Source organism: Saccostrea cucullata, unplaced genomic scaffold (genome assembly GCF_032062105.1).
Source record: "Saccostrea cucullata isolate Sc308-1 unplaced genomic scaffold, CSIRO_AGI_Scuc_v1 ctg7802, whole genome shotgun sequence".
Taxonomy (NCBI): domain Eukaryota; kingdom Metazoa; phylum Mollusca; class Bivalvia; order Ostreida; family Ostreidae; genus Saccostrea; species Saccostrea cuccullata.
The window spans coordinates 1-19,559 of NW_026927297.1; the positions used below are offsets into that span (position 1 = coordinate 1).

At 31.6% G+C, this 19,559-nt stretch overlaps 1 protein-coding gene and 1 long non-coding RNA gene across 3 annotated transcripts; both read right to left on the reverse strand.

Moving 5' to 3' along the window:
• Positions 1–6: 6 nt before the first annotated feature.
• LOC134274000 (uncharacterized) lies at positions 7–1,719 on the reverse strand. Its single transcript, XM_062756229.1, has 2 exons — positions 1,444–1,719; positions 7–1,162 (listed from the first exon to the last, which is right to left on the reverse strand). The coding sequence occupies exons 1-2, from the start codon at positions 1,717–1,719 to the stop codon at positions 905–907; spliced, it is 534 nt and encodes a 177-aa protein (XP_062612213.1). The 3' UTR covers positions 7–904.
• A 1,799-nt stretch (positions 1,720–3,518) lies between these two features.
• Positions 3,519–9,749, reverse strand: LOC134273998 (uncharacterized). 2 transcript variants are annotated; one of them, XR_009993529.1, is made up of 4 exons: positions 9,544–9,749; positions 5,090–5,161; positions 4,565–4,633; positions 3,519–3,596 (listed from the first exon to the last, which is right to left on the reverse strand). It is a non-coding gene; the product is annotated as an uncharacterized LOC134273998 (long non-coding RNA). The 2 variants fall into 2 exon arrangements; XR_009993528.1 differs by lacking the exon at positions 9,544–9,749 and having other exon boundaries at positions 5,090–5,345.
• Positions 9,750–19,559: the final 9,810 nt, after the last annotated feature.

Consider the following 19,559-nt stretch of genomic DNA (forward strand, 5'->3'; position numbering starts at 1 on the left):
GTGCCTCCCTCTTTGAATTTTGATCTCAATTCATGAAATTAAAGTACTGTAAATGTATATACATTTGGTTGTGTATTCGTTTTAGTGCTTTTGCTATGGAGAAATGCTTACTCAAGTACAATGCAATATTTAAGAGTATTCTGCAAAATACTAATTCATATCTATGCTTACTCGTTCAAAAGTAAATTTTCCCCTTAATATCGTACAAGATAATTATAATCCATTCATTATTTTTTCATTGTAAAAAAGATAAATTTGTTTTAATCAGCTGTCCCAGATAACAATATGATGATGAGTCACAGGTTTACGCATCAGATCCTACAAAAAATATCACTGATATTCGATAACGAATTTTGACTACCGGTACTTTAATGATATACACTTTCACGAAGTCATACGATTTACAAGTAATACTCCTATTTTGTAGCATCTTTGCTTTCATACGTTGTTTCTAGGACATCCACACGTACTGGCTTCACCGTAACCCGTTAAGTTTTTACGTTATGATTCCAATATTTCGCCCCAGATTCTAAGGTTGGTTATTCTAATTTGTAGCATCTATGTAAGGTTTGAATGTTGTTTCGAATTTTTGCATATTTCATTTGATTTTCTCCCACATTTCTTTCATTTTTTTAAAAGTATCTTCATCTTTCTCCTTTATGTGTAGTTTTTGAATATCTTCAAGCTTATCAAAGTACTTCTTTCTCGTGAAGATTTCCAATCTCTTGCAGATATCTGACATCATTGACCAGGTGTCTTTAAATTCTGTCTGAGGGGTGGAGGCTGAGCTCACGTGTGCAGTCAAACTATTTCGGATTGACCTTATTCTCTCGACATCATCACCGACTGTTTCCTCTCCTGCTGCAGGCTCGTCTCCACATTTTTTGATCAATGTGTATGTTAATTAAATATCAAAATTCTTATATCCCAAATGTGCAGCATCTATCAAGAGTTGTTCTTGTTCAGGGCGCAATCTTCTGTGAAAATTTGGTGATGCTTTCACTTTAATATAAACAATGGAATGAGGGACCTCCATCTCTATTATGTCTCTGTATGCCTGATTTAATACATCGTTTGTTGCCATTCCAAGTTTGGCAAATCTAGATCGGCCTCCAAGGTCTTGTCCAGAAGCCCTCGAACTGCTAGGATTATTTGGTTTTGTCTGAAACAAGATACAACCTAATCAAATAAATATTATTAACTAATTTTAGAAGAAACGTTTAAAATAACAAATGAAACAAGTCATATTTTAAATTAAATGTAAAATATAACCTTTTTCTCGGAAATATATTAAGATCCTAAAGTGGATATAGGTGGATGCAGCACTTTATGAATAAATGAAATTTGAATGTTGCTACATGATTTAAAAGGATCTCAATGTCATATAATCATTCAATAAAAAATTATGTATTAATGTACTATTTTGCATTTCAGAAGAATTACCTGTTCCCAGTACTTTTTTATATCTTCTGAGATGATTCGGTGCTTTTTGTTTGCCGGACAGGATGGACACTGAAAAGTGTCTTTGATAAACTTAGATTCACTTATGACAGCGCTTTCTCTGCTGTCACAAAAACCAGTAGATTTACATTTGAATGCAACCTGGAAATGCGAGTTTTTCTGGAACGTGTTGGAGAGGTTGTGTAATATACGTTCAATGTTTTCTCTAATCTGGTGACAGGTTAAAACATCAACTTCCACAGGATGAAAATCCACCATTCAGTCGACTGAATGGTGGCTGAATGACCACTGAATGGTCACTGAAAGGTCACTGAAAAGACCCTTTCCCGTAACCTTTCCGTGATCATTTAGTTACCATTCAGTCGACTGAATGGCACATACATTTCAGTGACCTTTCCGTGATCATTCAGTTGAATCATTTTATTGAATAATCGGCGTATTTTTTAACCTAAAAATTTTATTTCACTTTTTCTTGGTATAATAGCATTAAATGTATCTAATTCCGAATAAAAAAAAATAAGAAAAAATTAATGCAAGAAAAAAATGCTTCCATGCCCAGAATCACACCCGGGTCTCCTGCGTAGGTGTCCGCGACCATATCAATTACGCTACGGCTTCTTGTTGACAAAATCTGATTAATCTATTGAAATCGATGGAACAATCAGTTCACCTGTTGTATCGAGGAGCTGCGATGTGTATATATATCTTGTATATCTTTTGTATATTCTATGTTAGTTGCGCGGATTTTTGGGACAGACCAATTAATTACACATCACCTATCGGGATAATGACAATTATCAGAGAAGGGCACCTGTTACTTTGTCAAAGATTTGAATATTCTCTAGCTAGAAACTTAATAGAATGAATTTATTAAAGCAATATCATTTAGAAAGCTAAATACTTCTATATATATATTTTTTTTACAAGAGGCATACATAAATGATTTGTTTATTCTTGTAATTAAAAATTAATTTAAAATAATGTCTTTGAGAAACTAAGTATCCTGCAGTTTTGAAAATGACATAATTAAGAAACGAAATTGATCAGTAATACTTGCAATCTTCCAGAAATGGTTTAGATAATATTAGTTCTGTATCATTAATCAGGACTATTTATTTCCATGAAAAAATACACGTATAAGCACTATAGAATGTTATGCATTTATTTAAATTTTGAATCGGTTATCGGATCATCATTTTTTATCACTTGAAGGATTTATTTTCTTAATGTAACTAGAAATATTCAATTAAAAATCATTTTGAATAAGTCTCACATTTTTTATTTTGGGGATAGACAAATTAATTACACATCTCCTATAAGGATGATGCAATTATTAGAGACGGGCACCTGTTCCTGTGTCAAAGATTTAAGATCATTGTAAATTCTCTATCTAAAACTTAGTAGAGTGATTTTATTACAGCAATATCATTAGAAAGCTAAAATCTCCTATATATTTTTTTTACAAGAGGCATGTATAAACGATTTATTAATTCTTGTAATTATCAATAATAATTACCAAGACATATTTTAAGGTACCCGAATTTGATCACGATAAGTAAAAAAAAAACACAAGTAAGATTGAATAATAAATCTTTATTTAAAATAATTTATTTAAAATGGCTTCCTTGTTAAGGAAAAATATCTGATTATAAAATAATACGCTAGTGAAAAAATTACTAAATTGCTATTTAAATATCACTGAAAGGTGGCGGAAAGGTCACTGAAAGACGACAGAAAGATCACTGAAAGTCGACGGAATGGTCACTAGAAGACGACAAAAAGATCACTGAAAGTCGACGGAAAGGTCACTGAAAGACGACGGAAAGGTCACTGAAAGTTGATGGAAAGGTCACTGAAAGTTGATGGAAAGGCCACTGAAAGTTGATTGAAATGTGTCCGCTGAATGGTGACTGAAAGGTATCTGAAATGTGACTGAAAGGCAACTGAAAGGTCACTGAAATGTATGTGCCATTCAGTGGCTGAATGGCCACTGAAAAGTTACTGAAATCCGCCTTTCAGTTTTAACTGAAAGGTCTTGTTTCTTCCTGTGTTTGTTCTTTTTCCTTCTGTATCTTTCAGTTTTTTCAGTTGTCCTCCCTTTGATCTTCCATGACCATTTTGAAAATCTCTTTGAACTGTACCGTACCGGTCCGTGTAACACTTAACAATTCAAATTTCTAAACCGATTTAGAGTTTTAGAATGTTAATATACTAGCTCAAATATCTAACTTTCAAAAACTCAAATTGATTTGGTATATTGAATTTTAATATTTTAGTTCAAAAATCTAAAATTTCAATTTTCCAAACAGGTTTAACATTTTGAGTTTTAAGATTTTTTCCTTAAATATTCAAAATTCAAATTTCCAAAACACATTTTGTATTTTATACTTTTGAGTTTTTAATCTACCGTTTGTTCAGAAAGTTTACGCTTAAGAATCTAAAATTCGATTACATTTTCGTCTTTTGATTATTTAGAATTGACTTCAAACTTCCAACTTTCAAACGCTTTAGATTTTTAGAAATTTAGAATTTTGATTTAAAGACTCAACTTTTAAATAACCAAAACACGTTTATACATTTTGAGTTTTTAGAAGTTTACTTCAAATATCCAAAATATGAAATTCTATACCTGGTCTAAATTTTGGATATTTAAAGTAAAATTCTAAAAACTCAAAGTGTTAATTATTAGAAATTTGAACATTTGAACCAAAATTCCAAATTTCTAAAAATCTTAAACGTTTCAAAGTTGGATTTTAGAAGCTTGAAGCTAATTTCAAATAATCGAAAGACGAAAAATGTTACCGAACTTTAGATTGTTAAGTGTAATTTTTCTGAACAAACGGTAGACTAAAAACTCAAAAGTTTAAATTCCATAAATCTTTTTGGGTAATTTGAATTTTGAAAATATAAGGTAAAAATCTAAAATATCAAAATTCTAAAACCTATTTGGAAATTTGGAAATTTAGATTTTTGAACTAAAATGTTAAATTTCATTAAACCAAATCAGTTTGAGCTTTTGAAAGTTAGATATTTGAACTAGTATATTAACATTCTAAAACTCTAAATCGTTTCAGAAATTTGAATTGTTAAGTGTTACACGGACCCGTACCAAAAATGAATATCCACCACTTCTCCTCTTCCTGAACAATTTCTTTGTGGCACAGAATGGTCTCTACAAAAATTTCAAAAGTAAAAATAATATAATTCTTAAATTCTATGAGTTATAAAAGTTACTTAGGTATAATCAGCAAACAAATGTATGCCCAATTCACTGACACAGATATGATACAAGATAAAACTAATGTTATATATGTAATACTAGGTGTTTTGAGGAATCCTATGATGTAATTTGCAAAACAATTACACTATTGAAAGATATGCTTCATAATAAAATCATAAAAAGCAATTTTTTGTTATTCTGACAATCAAATTTGGAATGTTCAAACAGTACATATTAATTCAGATTGTCAAAAAATTAAGAAGATTCTGATACAGATACATATTTATTATTTCTGGACAAAAAATACAACAGACAAGTAGACAGGCAGAAAAACAGACATTGTGATTCCAAGATATCCCAAACTTTTTGGAAGACTATAACAAAGTTTATTTAACAGTGTGTAGTTACCTTAACTTTGAAGCAAGCCTTGGATCTTGGGATTTGTTCTTTATCTTATGAGAGGCTGACTGTATATTGAACCTGTAAGACAAATACTCACAGTCTCACACAGTAGATATTTTCTAAGAATACATTTAATTAAAACTTAAACTATTAAAAAGAGAGAGAACAAGTTTGTAGGTTCTCTATAGTCTTAAATATATCTAACATTTAACCCGAAACTATAAGCACGCGCACCATTCACTAGTGTTGGGGGAGGAATAATTGTCAGTAAATGAATACACATGTACATAGATGTAAAAATTCAATGGATTAGCTAGCTGATGTTCTTTCAACACACATGCACATGTATTTATACCTTTAAAGTTGGATGTCACTATAATAATTTTTTAGTTGAAATTCAAAAATCCAGTTTATCCCCTCTCTTCCCACAAAGTTATTGTATACTATATAGTTTCATAGCCTTTACAGCCAGCAAAATCTACTCATACTTTGCATATTTTAAGTGCACTGGATTAAAACTATAATCATAACTAGATACTATTGTTGCTACAGCAACAAATAAGGTCTTCCGTTCTTCAGACTTCTTTATTTATCTGTAAGAAGGATATTTTTCTATTTAAAAAAAAATAAAGGACAAAATGCAAAAAAAAGAAGAATCCTCGATCTAGGCTCGATCCCAAAACCAGAATGAAAGTCTGACACGCTAACCACTGAGCCGTTGAGTTCGACAACAAAAAAGGTTTTTTGTAAACTTATCATTTTAAGGTTGAAGGAAGTAGTTTCGTAGTACACATTCTATAAAATATATTTATGGGATAGTATGATACTCAATTAATAAAGTTTTTCTCTCATAACTGGAAGTTGCTGTTTTTGTTTCTTTTGGGACGGACATATATCGGAACAACAATTAAGATGCAATAGTGTGATGCCAAGAAGTATTCCTAAAAGAAAAGTTAAAATTCATGATTTCTTTGATCACTTCCTGTGACGACCGGAAGTGACGACAGACAATCTTATCTTTATTGTTTTTGCCAACTCATCAAGATTAACCACTTTATTAAGTTGGTGTCTTAATCTTTCAACGTTTACGAGATCTAGCTATGATAACTTCTCATTTTGAGGACAGGAAATCACGCAACCGGAAGTGAGTTTTGCAAAAAATTTCTTGACGATAATGTAGACAGTTGCAGTCTGAATAGCATATCCACAAATCATTTCAAATACGTCATAAATAAATGATATTTATTGGAAAGAAAAACACTCAAATTATGTAGTTTCCCTCTTTTAACCGGAAGTTGTCTCTTTTTGTTTCCAGTGGTACTGAAATAATTGAAAACAACAAATAAGATGCTCTAATGTGAGGCAAAAACAGTTTCGTGAAAGAAAAGTTGAAAATTTCGATTTTTTGGATCACTTCCTGTGACGAACGGAAGTGACGACGGACAATCTTATCACAACAAATTTTCCTTACTTATCAAGATCTATCACTCTAGATAGGTTTGGTGTCTTTATCATTTACCGATTACGAGATCTAGCTATGATAACTTCTCATTTTGAGGACCGAAAATCACGCGACCGAAAGTAAATTTTACAAAGATATTTGACGTTACTGTAGACATTTGCAGTCTGAATAACATATTCAAAAACCATTTCAAATTCATTACGCATAAAAAATATTTATGGGAGAGAAAAATACTGAAAACATGCAGTTTTTCTCTAATAACCGGAAGTTGTCGTTTTTGTTTCCGGTGAGACTAATATATTTCGAAACTACAAACAAGATGCTATAATGTGATGTAAAAAAGTTTCAAAAAATAAAAAGTTGAAATTTTCGATTTCTTTGATCACTTCCTGTGACGACCGGAAGTGACGGCGCACAATGTTAACCCAATTGGTTTTGCCTACTTATCAAGATCTATAAGTCATATAAGTTTGGTGTCTTCATCTTTTACTGTTTCTGAGATATGACTCGGACAAAACTTTTTTTAAAAAAGCGGAAATCGGACATAACTGACGACCAGAAGTGAATTTTGAAAAACTGAAAACTGCATTTGAAAGATATTTTAACTTTCTATCATCCCTGAAAATTTCATGAGAATCCATCAAGTCATCTCAGAGAAATCGTCAAAAAAAGAAAAGGGAAAAAAAAATAATAAAAAGAACTAGAATCTCTTGTTGCTACAGCAACAAAGAAGGTCTTCCGTTCTCCTCTTATATCTGCATGAATGTGCTTTTATCTTTGGTAAAAAAGGCAATATTTTACATGATTTCAGGAAAACAAACGGCCGGAGGTGTAACCAAGATTCTTTACTTTACTTTAGATAATTATAGTCTTAACAATATTTACAAAAATCATTTTCTTTTTTTTATCACTTTTTGTGATGACTGGAAGTGACGGCGGACGCATTTAACCTTATATATGCTGCCCAATCTTTATGGTTTATTACTCATATAAGTTTAGTGTTTTGATCTGTTACAGCTTAAGAGATGTTATCATCTCATTTTGAGGACAAGAAATCACGTGACCGGAAGTAAATTTTTGAAGAGATGTTTGAGGTTTCAGTCTGAATAACATGCCCTAATAACATTCCAAATGCTCTTTTTGTAAAAAAAAAAAATATTTATGGGATAGTATGATACAAAATTTATGCAGTTTTTCTCTCATAACCGGAAGTAGTCGTTTTTGTTTTTGGTTCCAGTGGTACTGACATACTGTAGACTTACTTTTATCCACGGGGTCATATTACCGCGGAATCTCAATTTATCCGCGGGTAGAAAAGAACGCGTATTTCTTACACTGTCACTATATGTCTTGCATTTACATTAAGTACGCTTGGACAAAGTTCTGCGGAAAATTTATGACCGCGTACATAGCGTTAATTAATACCACGCGGAAAAAAGTACTTATACAGTATTTCAAATTTAGAAATAAGATGTTATAATGAATTATAAAGAACGATTCCATGGAAAAAATGAAATTTTTGATGTATTTGTTCACTTCCTGTGAGAACCGGAAGTGACGGCGGATAATGTTATCCCAAATGAATTTGCCTACTCATCACTATCTATCACTGCTATAAGTTTGGTGTCTTAATCTTTTACCATTTACGAGATCTAGCTATGATAACTTCTCATTTTGAGGACAGAAAATCACGCTACCGGAAGTGAATATTACAAAAATATTTGAATTTACTGTAAACATAAGGAGTCTATATAAAATATCCAAAAATCATTACAAATACTTTATGAATAAAAAAATATTTATGGGAAAGAAAAATACTCAAATTAATTAGTTTTTCTCTTTTAACCGGAAGTTGTCATATTTTAGTTTCCGGTGGTACTGAAATATTTCAAAACTACGAATAAGATGCTGTGATCTGATGCCAAAACAGTTTCATGAAAGAAAAGTTGAAAATTTCGATTTTTTAGATCACTTCCTGTGACCACCGGAAGTGACGGCTGACGATCTTATTACAACTGATTTTGCCTACTCATAAAGATCTATCACTCCAATAAGTTTTGTGTCTTAATCTTTTACCGTTTACGAGATGTAGCTATGATAACTTCTCATTTTGAGGACATAAAATCACGCGACCGGAAGTGAATTTTACAAAGATATTTGACGTTACTGTAAACATCTGAAGTCTAAATAAGATATCCAAAAATCATTTCAAATATTTTACATATAAAAAATATTTATGGGAGAGAAAAATACTGGAAATATGCAGTTTTTCTCTTATAGCCGGAAGTTGTCGTTTTTGTTTCCGGTGGGACTGATATATTTTGAAACTACAAATAAGATGCTATAATGTGATGAAAAAAAAGTTTCATGAAAGAAAAGTTGAAATTTTCGATTTCTTTTATCACTTCCTGTGAAGACAGGAAGTAACGGCGGACAATCTTAACGCAATTGGTTTTGCCTACTTATCAAGATCTATCACTCATATATGTTTGGTGTCTTAATCTCTTACTGTTTCTGAGATATGACTCGGACAAAACTTTTTTGAAAAAAGCGGAAATCGGACATAACTGACGACCGGAAGTGAATTTTTGAAAAACTGAAAACTGCATTTGAAAGATATTTTAATTATCTATCATCCCTGAAAATTTCATGAGAATCTGTCAAGTCTTCTCTGAGAATTCGTCAAAAAAAAAAGAAATCTCAAAAGGGGAAAAAAAAATAATAAAAAGAAACAGTAGAATCACTATAAGGTCTTCCGTCTGAAACGGAAGACCTTAAAAAACAGTAGAATCACTATAAGGTCTTCCGTCTGAAATGGAAGACCTTAATAATGTAGAAAAAAATTTCTAGAGTATTCAGTTGAGTTGAATTCATTTTTGATGAAGTCATGCAAACAATGTAGAATTATAAAAGAACAAAAAGAAATTATCAAGAAATGTTTTGTCATAAAGAGACATTACAGATACTTTGATTTTTTATTTCAAGTATTTATTTTTACCTTCAATGTTGTGATGATGCAATCGTCTGTCAAATCAGCTTCAGGATCAATCGCCAGTCTTATCAGCTTCGGGCTCTTTGGACTGAAAAAAAAAACAGCACTGTGACACTGAAATGAAGTTGCCGAATGCATTTAAAGGCCATAAAAACAAACATTTGTCATTACGTTTAAGAAGGAATCCGGACTTGATAACGATCTCAACATACATAAGGATAACGCCAACTGACAGGTTTCTACTTTCACTTTCATATCAGTACGTAACAAAACGAAAACAAATTCAAGTTTTTAAAAGTAGTAATACCTTTAGCCTAACATGTAATGTTTACATTCATTCAGAAACAAATTTTATCCAAACTTACTTACAGATCACGAACGTTAGATTTACGAAATGCATTGATTTATTACATGCATGATGCAAGTGATAAGAGTAAGATAAGATAAGATAAGATATGTTTTATTACTAATTCAGTGCCCAAATGAGCATAAAGAATACAAACTTACAAGAGAAAGGCCTAATATATAGTTGACAGAAAAAGGAAAAACAAAACAAAACATTTAGACATACATGAACCTATACAAACATGTACATAAAATAGACATATGACTCTTCAATGTATATATACATATGTATCATATTGTGGTATGGGGCATCAGTATTTAGGCCTAATGGCAATTAATTAATGTACATGCATTTTTGAACTTATAATGTTTATAAGATAGATAGAGAAAAAACAAAAATGCAAAGTACATTAGTAGTAAAGACTGTAGTGCACATGAATTGAATAATTATGTATATCCTAACATTTTTACTTTTATCATTTTTTAATGAGATTTTTTCTCTTAATAAAAGATTTTGATAAAAAGTCACATAGTTTAAATAATATATTGTGATCTTCATTTGCCATAATCCATAAAAATTTTTGATTGTTGGACAGAGTGTTGAAATTTTTATAATTGTCACTTAAAAAGTTAAACAAAACTTTCCTTTCTTCATTATATAAAGAACAATTTGTAAGGAAATGGATTTCATCTTCAATACAATTTGAATTACAAAGAGTACATGTCCGTTGACTTCTTTCTAGAGGGATCTTTTTCCCATTAATACCTTTTGTATATTCATATCTACCACGTTCAATTCTCAATTCATGTGCACTTATTCTGAATCTACACAGTATTTTCCTCTGTTCAAAAGACTTTAAAGATAATAAATATTTCTCAATGGCAAAAGTATTCTTCAACAAAAAATATTTATCAAGTTTACCATGTATTTGACCCTCATCGTGTATTTTAAGCCAATATTTGTAAAAATGCTTTTTGATAAGTTTTTTCAGTAGTCCTTTAAATGTGGTCATATTTAACTGTTTACATATCGGTAAATTAAGGTCTAGTTTGTTACATAAAAATTTGACAGTGCCAAACCAGTTATTGATGTCAGACTGACTAAGAATTTTGCACTCTTTATATGCACAATATAGTAAAGATGATTCTGACTTATTTTCTAATCTATGCCAATAAGATAGTAAACTAATGATGATTGAACAAAACATGGGTAATCTGCCAAGTTCAGATAGAATAGCAATATTTGTACTCTTTTACAGAGTATATAGAGAGTTCATACGCACCTGTAACAATAATGAAATTATATTTAAACAATATGAATCAAAAGTCTTTAAAATATTATTGTTAGGAGATCACTTGCCTTTTCCAAACACCCAACACGCCTGCTGCAGCAGTGACGTCAAAAATGACGTATATTTTCATCCGATAAAAGACAAAACCGGCCCGGAGAAAAATACGGAATTATTCTAATTTTACTGAGCCAAACCCAAAAGATTTAAAATGAAAAGCAAATTAATTTATTCTTTATCTATTTTGTCTGGGAAATGCATTATAACAAAAAAAAATTGTGAAAGTTTTTTTCTAGAAGGAAAGGGGGGGGGGGGGGGGGTTGGGTTATACAGAGTAGAACTTTATATACAATTTATTGATTAATTACTAACACATTCTTTTGAACTAATGTACATTTAAATTTATCTTTTGATATATATAATTGAAATTGCAATTTTACTTCACTATAACAAGGACAGATAAGTGAACACTGTTTCATATGATTCCCATATGATCGCCGTTTCATATGATTCTCATATGATCACAGTCAAAACATTCGTATCAATTTTACCTGAGTATAACAAGGACAAATTAGTGAACATTGTTTCATATGATTCTCATATGTTCAGTTTCATATGATTCTCATTTGATTATTGTCAGAATATTCATATGATTCTCATATGCAGGATCTTTCATATGAGATTCATATGTATATAACTTCATATGATTCACATATGTATGATCATATGATTCTCATATGATTGGCCACATATGATTGTCATATGATTGTATATACATATGATTGTCATATGATCCACATATAATATTCATATGAAAGGCAATGCATATGTGGATCATATGTGGCTAAATTGCCTATGTATATTTACTGCTAATGGTCCACGCAATTATTCTTTTTACTGTATTGTATTCAAAAAGTGATGCTCATATGCATTTCTTTGTAATCCTTTAGGTAATTTATAAATATCTATGAAATTAGGAAAATACCCAATTTTTCATATACTACTGTCTGTTCATTAGCTGAATAACTTAATTAATCGGTAAACTTACTGAATGAGCATTGTTTTTGCAAATGTATAGATACATGGGGACAATTTAAAACTGTGGAGCTATTTTATTTTTTTTTTTTTGTTTCCCTTGCCCTTGAACTTTTTGGCTTAATTTGACATTTCATTTGTTGACTTAAAATCGGAGCCCACGTCACTTAAAAGGGTCACATGATGACAAATAATATCGATGTGAATAGCGATGAACATACTCTTCAAGATAACGTAAAGCTATTTAAACTAGAATGTCTTAACGAAAAATAAAACAATTAAACATTAAGTGTATCATTTTCGGTGACTTTTTACAGAAAATGTTGCCTTAACTGTACTGCATGGAAATCATTAGATAACTCGTTGATGCACTTTTTTATCGACGTACTTGACATTCACACCCCTTTAGCAAGTTTTAATGCGTGATGTGATTGTTAAAATAATATCAAATTTATTTAAAATCTGAAGCAGCCAAAAGAAAGAAAAATCATTTTACATTTAAGATTTTAAAAGTCCCATACAAATTACCGATGGCCCAATGCATATTGAATGCATATGGTGGCCCAACATAAGGAGCATTGTTGGCCCAGCAAAGGTCCAATAACAACCTGTTATCTGAGAATGTTCATTTGCATTAAAATATTGGGGGGGGGGATCAATATCATACGTTTCGTTTGCTATGTTTTGAAAATTCTTATTTCTACAAAATTACTGAACTTATATTAATTTTAACAAGACTGACTTTCTAGCTCTTTTAACAGAATTTTAATTTCTAATCTGTGTTTCATATTTATTTCATGTTTTTGTCTGAATGCCGTTGTTTGATTTGGGTACATCCCACTTATTATTTTTAAAATTGGTAGGAGAAGAAAGTAGTGCAGAAAAAAATCACAAGTTCCTGAATTTGCAGACTTGCATAAAAAAAACTGAGCCTCACGCCTGTTGATAAGGAGTATCTTTCCTACCGAAAAAGCTTGGCAAATGTAATTTATCAAGAAGATCAGCCGAATTATTTTGTGTATTATAACGCCAGTCAGAACTCTGAAATTCCCCTCCTTTCACTTTCATTTTTAAAAGTTCCCGCAGACAGAAGCATTTTGCCGGAAAAGGAATCTGACATGCCACCTCGAGATTTTAACCATGGAAAGACAAGTTGATGTGCTTTGATTTGAGGGGTCACTCATTTCTGAACGAAAATTAGGGACATCGCTTTGAGAAGAGACGTTAACATTGTTGCCTATGGAAAAACAATTAGTGGACTGTACCCATTTGTTAGAAAGATTAGCAACTTGTGCATTTTGTTCATTTATAGCAATTAAAGATTATAGTTCTTGACATATGTTTATGGAAACCATTAAAACTTTTTTATTACATATGTTCACCTGTATCCCGGTGAAATAGCTCATATGATATCGTTTTCGTATCAACACTTTGTATTCCTACGCCACGTTACGTAATGTAAATAAACAAATACATGTGAATGGTGGAGAGAATGTCAAAATTCACTTTGATATATTCTAACAAATTTTCATTCATGAATTAAAAAAAAAAATGCTGAAATACATTTTTATTTCATTTTTGCACGAGCTATTTCATATAGCGTAGTATTATTTATTACGTTATTTGGTCCAAGTTAATCGAAAGGGAACTTTGAATTAGAAATAAAAACAAAAGACACATTTATCATGTTTTAAAAATAGTGAACGAAAATATGTGACAAATAGAATCACTCATGATTTGTGGTTTGATATGATTTTTAGCCAACTCTGTGTGAATTTTCATTTTCCTCGCCAAGGCTCGGGGATAAAACACACAATTCGTTGGATAAAAGTCATATCAATCCACAAACCATGGGAGATCCTATATATATATCAAAGTAAAAATATGAGGGTTGTTTGTGAAGCCTGCGAACATTAGTAGTTTTCTAATATACTTTTTGATTTACATCGATTTATGTACAGTTGCTAAAACTTGCTTTGTAATAGCACAACTCTGAATTTGAATTTTTAGTAAAATGGAATATAAGAAATATTTTAGCCATCTGGAAAATTTGTATAAACATAGAATTTAAAGATACCTGTTTCATCTTGCTGCTCCAATAATTAGGCCAAAATTTGAAGCTGTAAATCTATATTTTCTGATAGCAGCCCACAGAGAGTTTTCACGCTAGCCATCTGTCATAAATGCAGCCTCCATAATCTTTTCTGGAGAGATAATAAGGTGTTTTCGAAGCCATGTTTTAGGATCATCGGCACTGATGTACGCCTCGCTCATAAGCAAATCTTCAATCAGTGGTACTGGACTGCCAGGTGTCTTGGGCTCCTCTGAGAGAATCCAGTGTAAAGCTACAACATATTTTGCTAAATCAGTATAGCATAGTACCTGAATCTATATATAGTTTGTGTGTTCAAGATTTTTGTAATCTCTTATTTGATATACAATACTTGTAAAGGTAATGTAAGGTAAAAGACTATAAAACCTAGTTATATCCTTAATAAATAGTACATCCAGATCAATAGTATTCAGTATAACAATGAAGACAAAGAAATCAAGCACAACTTCAACATCAACATGTAAACAAGGCTGAACTGAAAAATGAACTCCACAAAACTGAAAAATAAACTCCAAAGAACAGTAACCTGTGAAGCGCCCCAACTGTCCCAGCTGATGATACAAAAATGATCTGTCATTGTCCGTTACCTTTCTTGTCAGTGCTCTACATAATTTGAGTATTTCAAAAAACATTTTCCTATTAGATTAATATACCGATTCTATGTGATATTTCAGAGTTTGCAAAACTTGTCAGTTCTGTTTTGTTTATACCAACAAAATATTGTAGATGTCATGCATGACTTCTGTATAAGATGGTTATATGTTTCTTGATCTGAATTTACTCCATATCCCTCTTTATGGGAATTTTATACCTGTAGTTCATGTGGATAAGGAGAGGGGGATATTTCATTTCAAAAATATAGTAAGTACAATTAATATTACAGGGGGGGGGGGGTCGTTTTTTAAACTTTTTTGATTTGAATTAAAACCTTTTTTGTTTTTATAAGTTTTGATTTACATAATATGATCTAACAACTTATAGTGCAAATTGAACTTGCATTTTCCAAAAAATAAATAAATGAAAATTTAAGACTGGCAGACCCTAACATTTAAGCATGTTTCATAATATTTTTTGACAAACTTACTATATATAATTTAACATCCACTGATCTAATTGCGGTGCACCTATACATAGTCAAATGGAGTCCAACTAATATAATGCTACCTGTGTAAGCTGCAGGTCAAAAATGACTGACAGGATTTTTCGAGTTTCACAAACCCTGATGTTTATATTAAAGAATCCTTAAGGACATTGCTTATTAACACATACTTGTAATCCTGCTGCTTTAGGGGATACAGCTCAGCTATCGTAACAGTGGATTTTGGTGGTGCCGACTTTGGATGTTTCAGCCAAGAACATTTTATGTCAGTTTTACTTGCTCTTTTATAGCTGTAATTGAAATATGAAATGTCTTCAAAAGCTACTTCTTATTTTGCAAACCGTTATGCTTACTCGAATTATAAAAAATCAAAAAGTTTAGTTCATATGCACATTGTACTGTCTGTACATTTTTCTTTCATTGAACCCTGATTCCCAGCAAGGCTAAGCAACTCCATCTATCCAGAAAAAAAAACTATTTCATTAAATCAGAAATTCATTGACAGCTTTTTTATCAATTACACTGACACTTCAGACTTTTACTATCAAACCTATTCCAATTAATAATTATATTTACCATATCGATCAATGGCAGAAAATAGAATGGAGTGGAAAAGTCGAACTATGAAATGATATATGCTAATCCTGGACAGAGAGAGAAATAAAAAAAAATTAGTGGGTATAAAAATTCAATTCAAGTGTCTAAATAATGCAGTTAATTAATAAAATTTGTTTACATCTCATATTCCAGAAAATTACTTCGAAATTATGATTACTCCGATGTAATTTTAGAAACAGATTTTTAGCGAATCAAAACCTCTGCCCAGCATCAACATACATCAATTCATGGTTGACTTCGACTTTTCCACTCGGCAAGCAGAGCTTTAACATTGTTTATGGAGATAAAAGATGTGACTCTATGGGAGAGGTTAGTCTGTGTAAATCAGTGCTAGATACCTTGTGTTATTATAATACTATATGATAAAAAAAAATTATTATAGAAACAAGTGTCTGTGGTTTTATCTCCTAAAATCATCTGGGTACAAATTACAATGATAAATCAATGAAATATGGACAAATTTTTTAAGCTTTCACATTTCAAATCCTTCAGTGCAAAAGACCTCAGATGATTTTCTTAAAAATTATTCTACATACCCAAAGAGTAGTGCAGCAGCAACATGGTGGCATTTGTACTGCCCCATTGGGCACTGACACGTTGCATCCTTCACCATTCCGTCTTCAGCATCCAAAAATATCTATGGAGTATGGATACAATTTTTAATAATGTGTTATTAATATAACACCTTAGAATGTACATGATGTATAGGCCTATACCTGTAACATATATTCAACCTTTGTTATATATTAATTTGGTTGTATATTGTACAACAGCAGACTTCATAATAAGTATACATTATTAACAGTATTAATGTTGCCCCCCCCCCTTTCATAACGAACGTGCAACAGCTCCAATATACATTTCAAAACCCAAGATACTAAACCCTTCTTTGTAAATGTTTTTTCAGTTAATAAAAATATTATGTTTTATTGAAAGTCAAGCTCTTAACTGAATGCTGAAGTTAGTACCTGTACTTTGTACGATGTATCCAGGTATCTCTCATTGAGGCTTGAACGCACGCATTAATAACTCTCAGCTCGTCAACTACGAATCGTAGGACCCTCCCACTTTCCACCGCTGCCTCACTCTTCCTAGTTAACTTCGTGTGCCCCTCAACATACTTGACCCAATACAAGATAGAAAGAGCCATTATAGCGAATGTACCCGGAAGTCAACTTTCACGCAAAATCTCGCCTGTCACGTGACGAGACTTACAGACCTTATATCATACGTTTCGTTTGCTATGTTTTGAAAATTCTTATTTCTACAAAATTACTGAACTTATATTAATTTTAACAAGACTGACTTTCTAGCTCTTTTAATAGAATTTTAATTTTAATCTGTGTTTCATATTTATTTCATGTTTTTGTCTGAATGCCGTTGTTTGATTTGGGTACATCCCACTAATTAAGGAATGACTCTAATTCTTGGCCAAATTATTCGATTATAACCTGGTTTGGGTCAGTTTACGCTTTATAATCCGCCAAATTATTCGATTATAACCTGGTTTGGGTCAGTTTACGCTTTATAATCCGTGAAGCGGATTATAAAAAAACGTAAACTGACCCAAACCAGGTTATAATCGAATAATTTGGTCAAGAATTAGAGTCATTCCTTATAATTTAATTTTTAAATAATCAAACAACTGTGGATGTAAAATTGTGCTGCTTTTTATGAGTTCAAATTTGCCGCTCAATAATACATCCCTAGTAACGGAAGTGATTTGAAACAAGGGGACGTGATAATTGATACACAGATCTAGCAGCCAGTTTGTTTACACGAGGTAAGAGCGAGCTACTGTTTGAAGTTAAAAGTACATTTATGGAATTTAGAATTTTCCATGTAATTCCAAGGACTGGAAATGTGGGATTGCATGGATACAGATGAATCAGCTGGTTGTCAAGGGGGTGTGTCCCCATACCAAACCAGGTTATTACGTTTTATTCTTGTGTTCCTTTTTGGAAATCAACCAATGAGAGACTAGAATAAAATCAAAATTAAATTATTTATTTTTAAAATCGGTAGGAGAAGAAAGTAGTGCAGAAAAAATTACAAGCTCCTTAATTTGCAGACTTGAATTAAAAAAACTGAGCCTCACACCTGTTGATAAGGAGTATCTTTCCTACCGAAAAAGCTTGGCAAATGTAATTTATCAAGAAGATCAGCCGAATTATTTTGTGTGTTATAATGCCAGTCAGAACTCTGAAATTCCCCTTCTTTCACTTTCATTTTTCCCGCAGACAGAAGCATTTTGCCGGGAAAGAAATCTGACATGCCACCTCGAGATTTTAACCATGGAAAGACAAGTTGATGTGCTTTGATTTGAGGGGTCACTCATTTCTGAACGAAAATTAGGGACATCGCTATGAGAAGAGACGTTAACATTGTTGCCTATGGGAAAACAATTAGTGGACTGTACCCATTTGTTAGAAAGATAAGCAACTTGTGCATTCTGTTTATTTATAGCAATTAAAGATTATAGTTCTTGACATATGTTTATTGAAACCATTAAAACTTTTTTATTACATATGTTCACCTGTATCCCGGTGAAATAGCTCATGTGATATCGTTTTCGTATCAACACTTTGTATTCCTACGCCGCGTTACGTAATGTAAATAAACAAATACATGTGAATGGTGGAGAGAATGTCAAAATTCACTTTGATATATTCTAACAAATTTTCATTCATGAATTAAAAAAAAAAATAAATGCTGAAATACATTTTTATTTCATTTTTGCACGAGCTATTTCATACAGCGTAGTAGTATTTATTACGTTATTTGGTCCAAGTTAATCGAAAGGGAACTTTGAATTAGAAATAAAAACAAAAGACACATTTATCATGTTTAGGCCATATAAAATTAATCTTTAGATTCTCATCCCCGCCCGCCCCTCTCAAAATGTCCCGCCCCGACTTTTTTATTTTGATTTTTGTGTATTTTCATGTATTTTTATACAGTAAGAATTTGGGTCAAAGTTTAAGAGTTATCTCCCGTCTGTATTAAAAGTCGCGTGTCGCTATTTATAGCAAAAACGCCATGTGAAGAATGGAGAAAAATCGGCAATAAAAGCAGTTTAAATGATTAGGGAAAAGATAATTTAATTGTCAGTATACAGAAGGCAGAGAAGAAAAATAGAATAAACACATAGTTATTGTATCTATAACAGTTATAGATACCATCACTGGCAGGAGCAAGTATGTAGAGAGATTAAGTAAAAATAGATGAAGAAAATGACACCTTGTCAAGTTATATATAACGATCTCCAGCTGTGTGACTTTGCTTTGAAATAAAAAAAAATCTACAACATCGTAGACAGACTTAAGAGAAGGCCTAGATTTTTCAGTAGAATAATTATTAGAACATTTATATAGATTTTGCAAAATAAGAAATCACGCATACACAATTTATTGGTATCCCCACCTCATTTTGTTCAGGGTGTGCCGTATAATGTGTACTTGATAATTTGTTAATTAACAATAAATATATATATATTCAATTTTTAAAGCAAAAATTTTCTTTA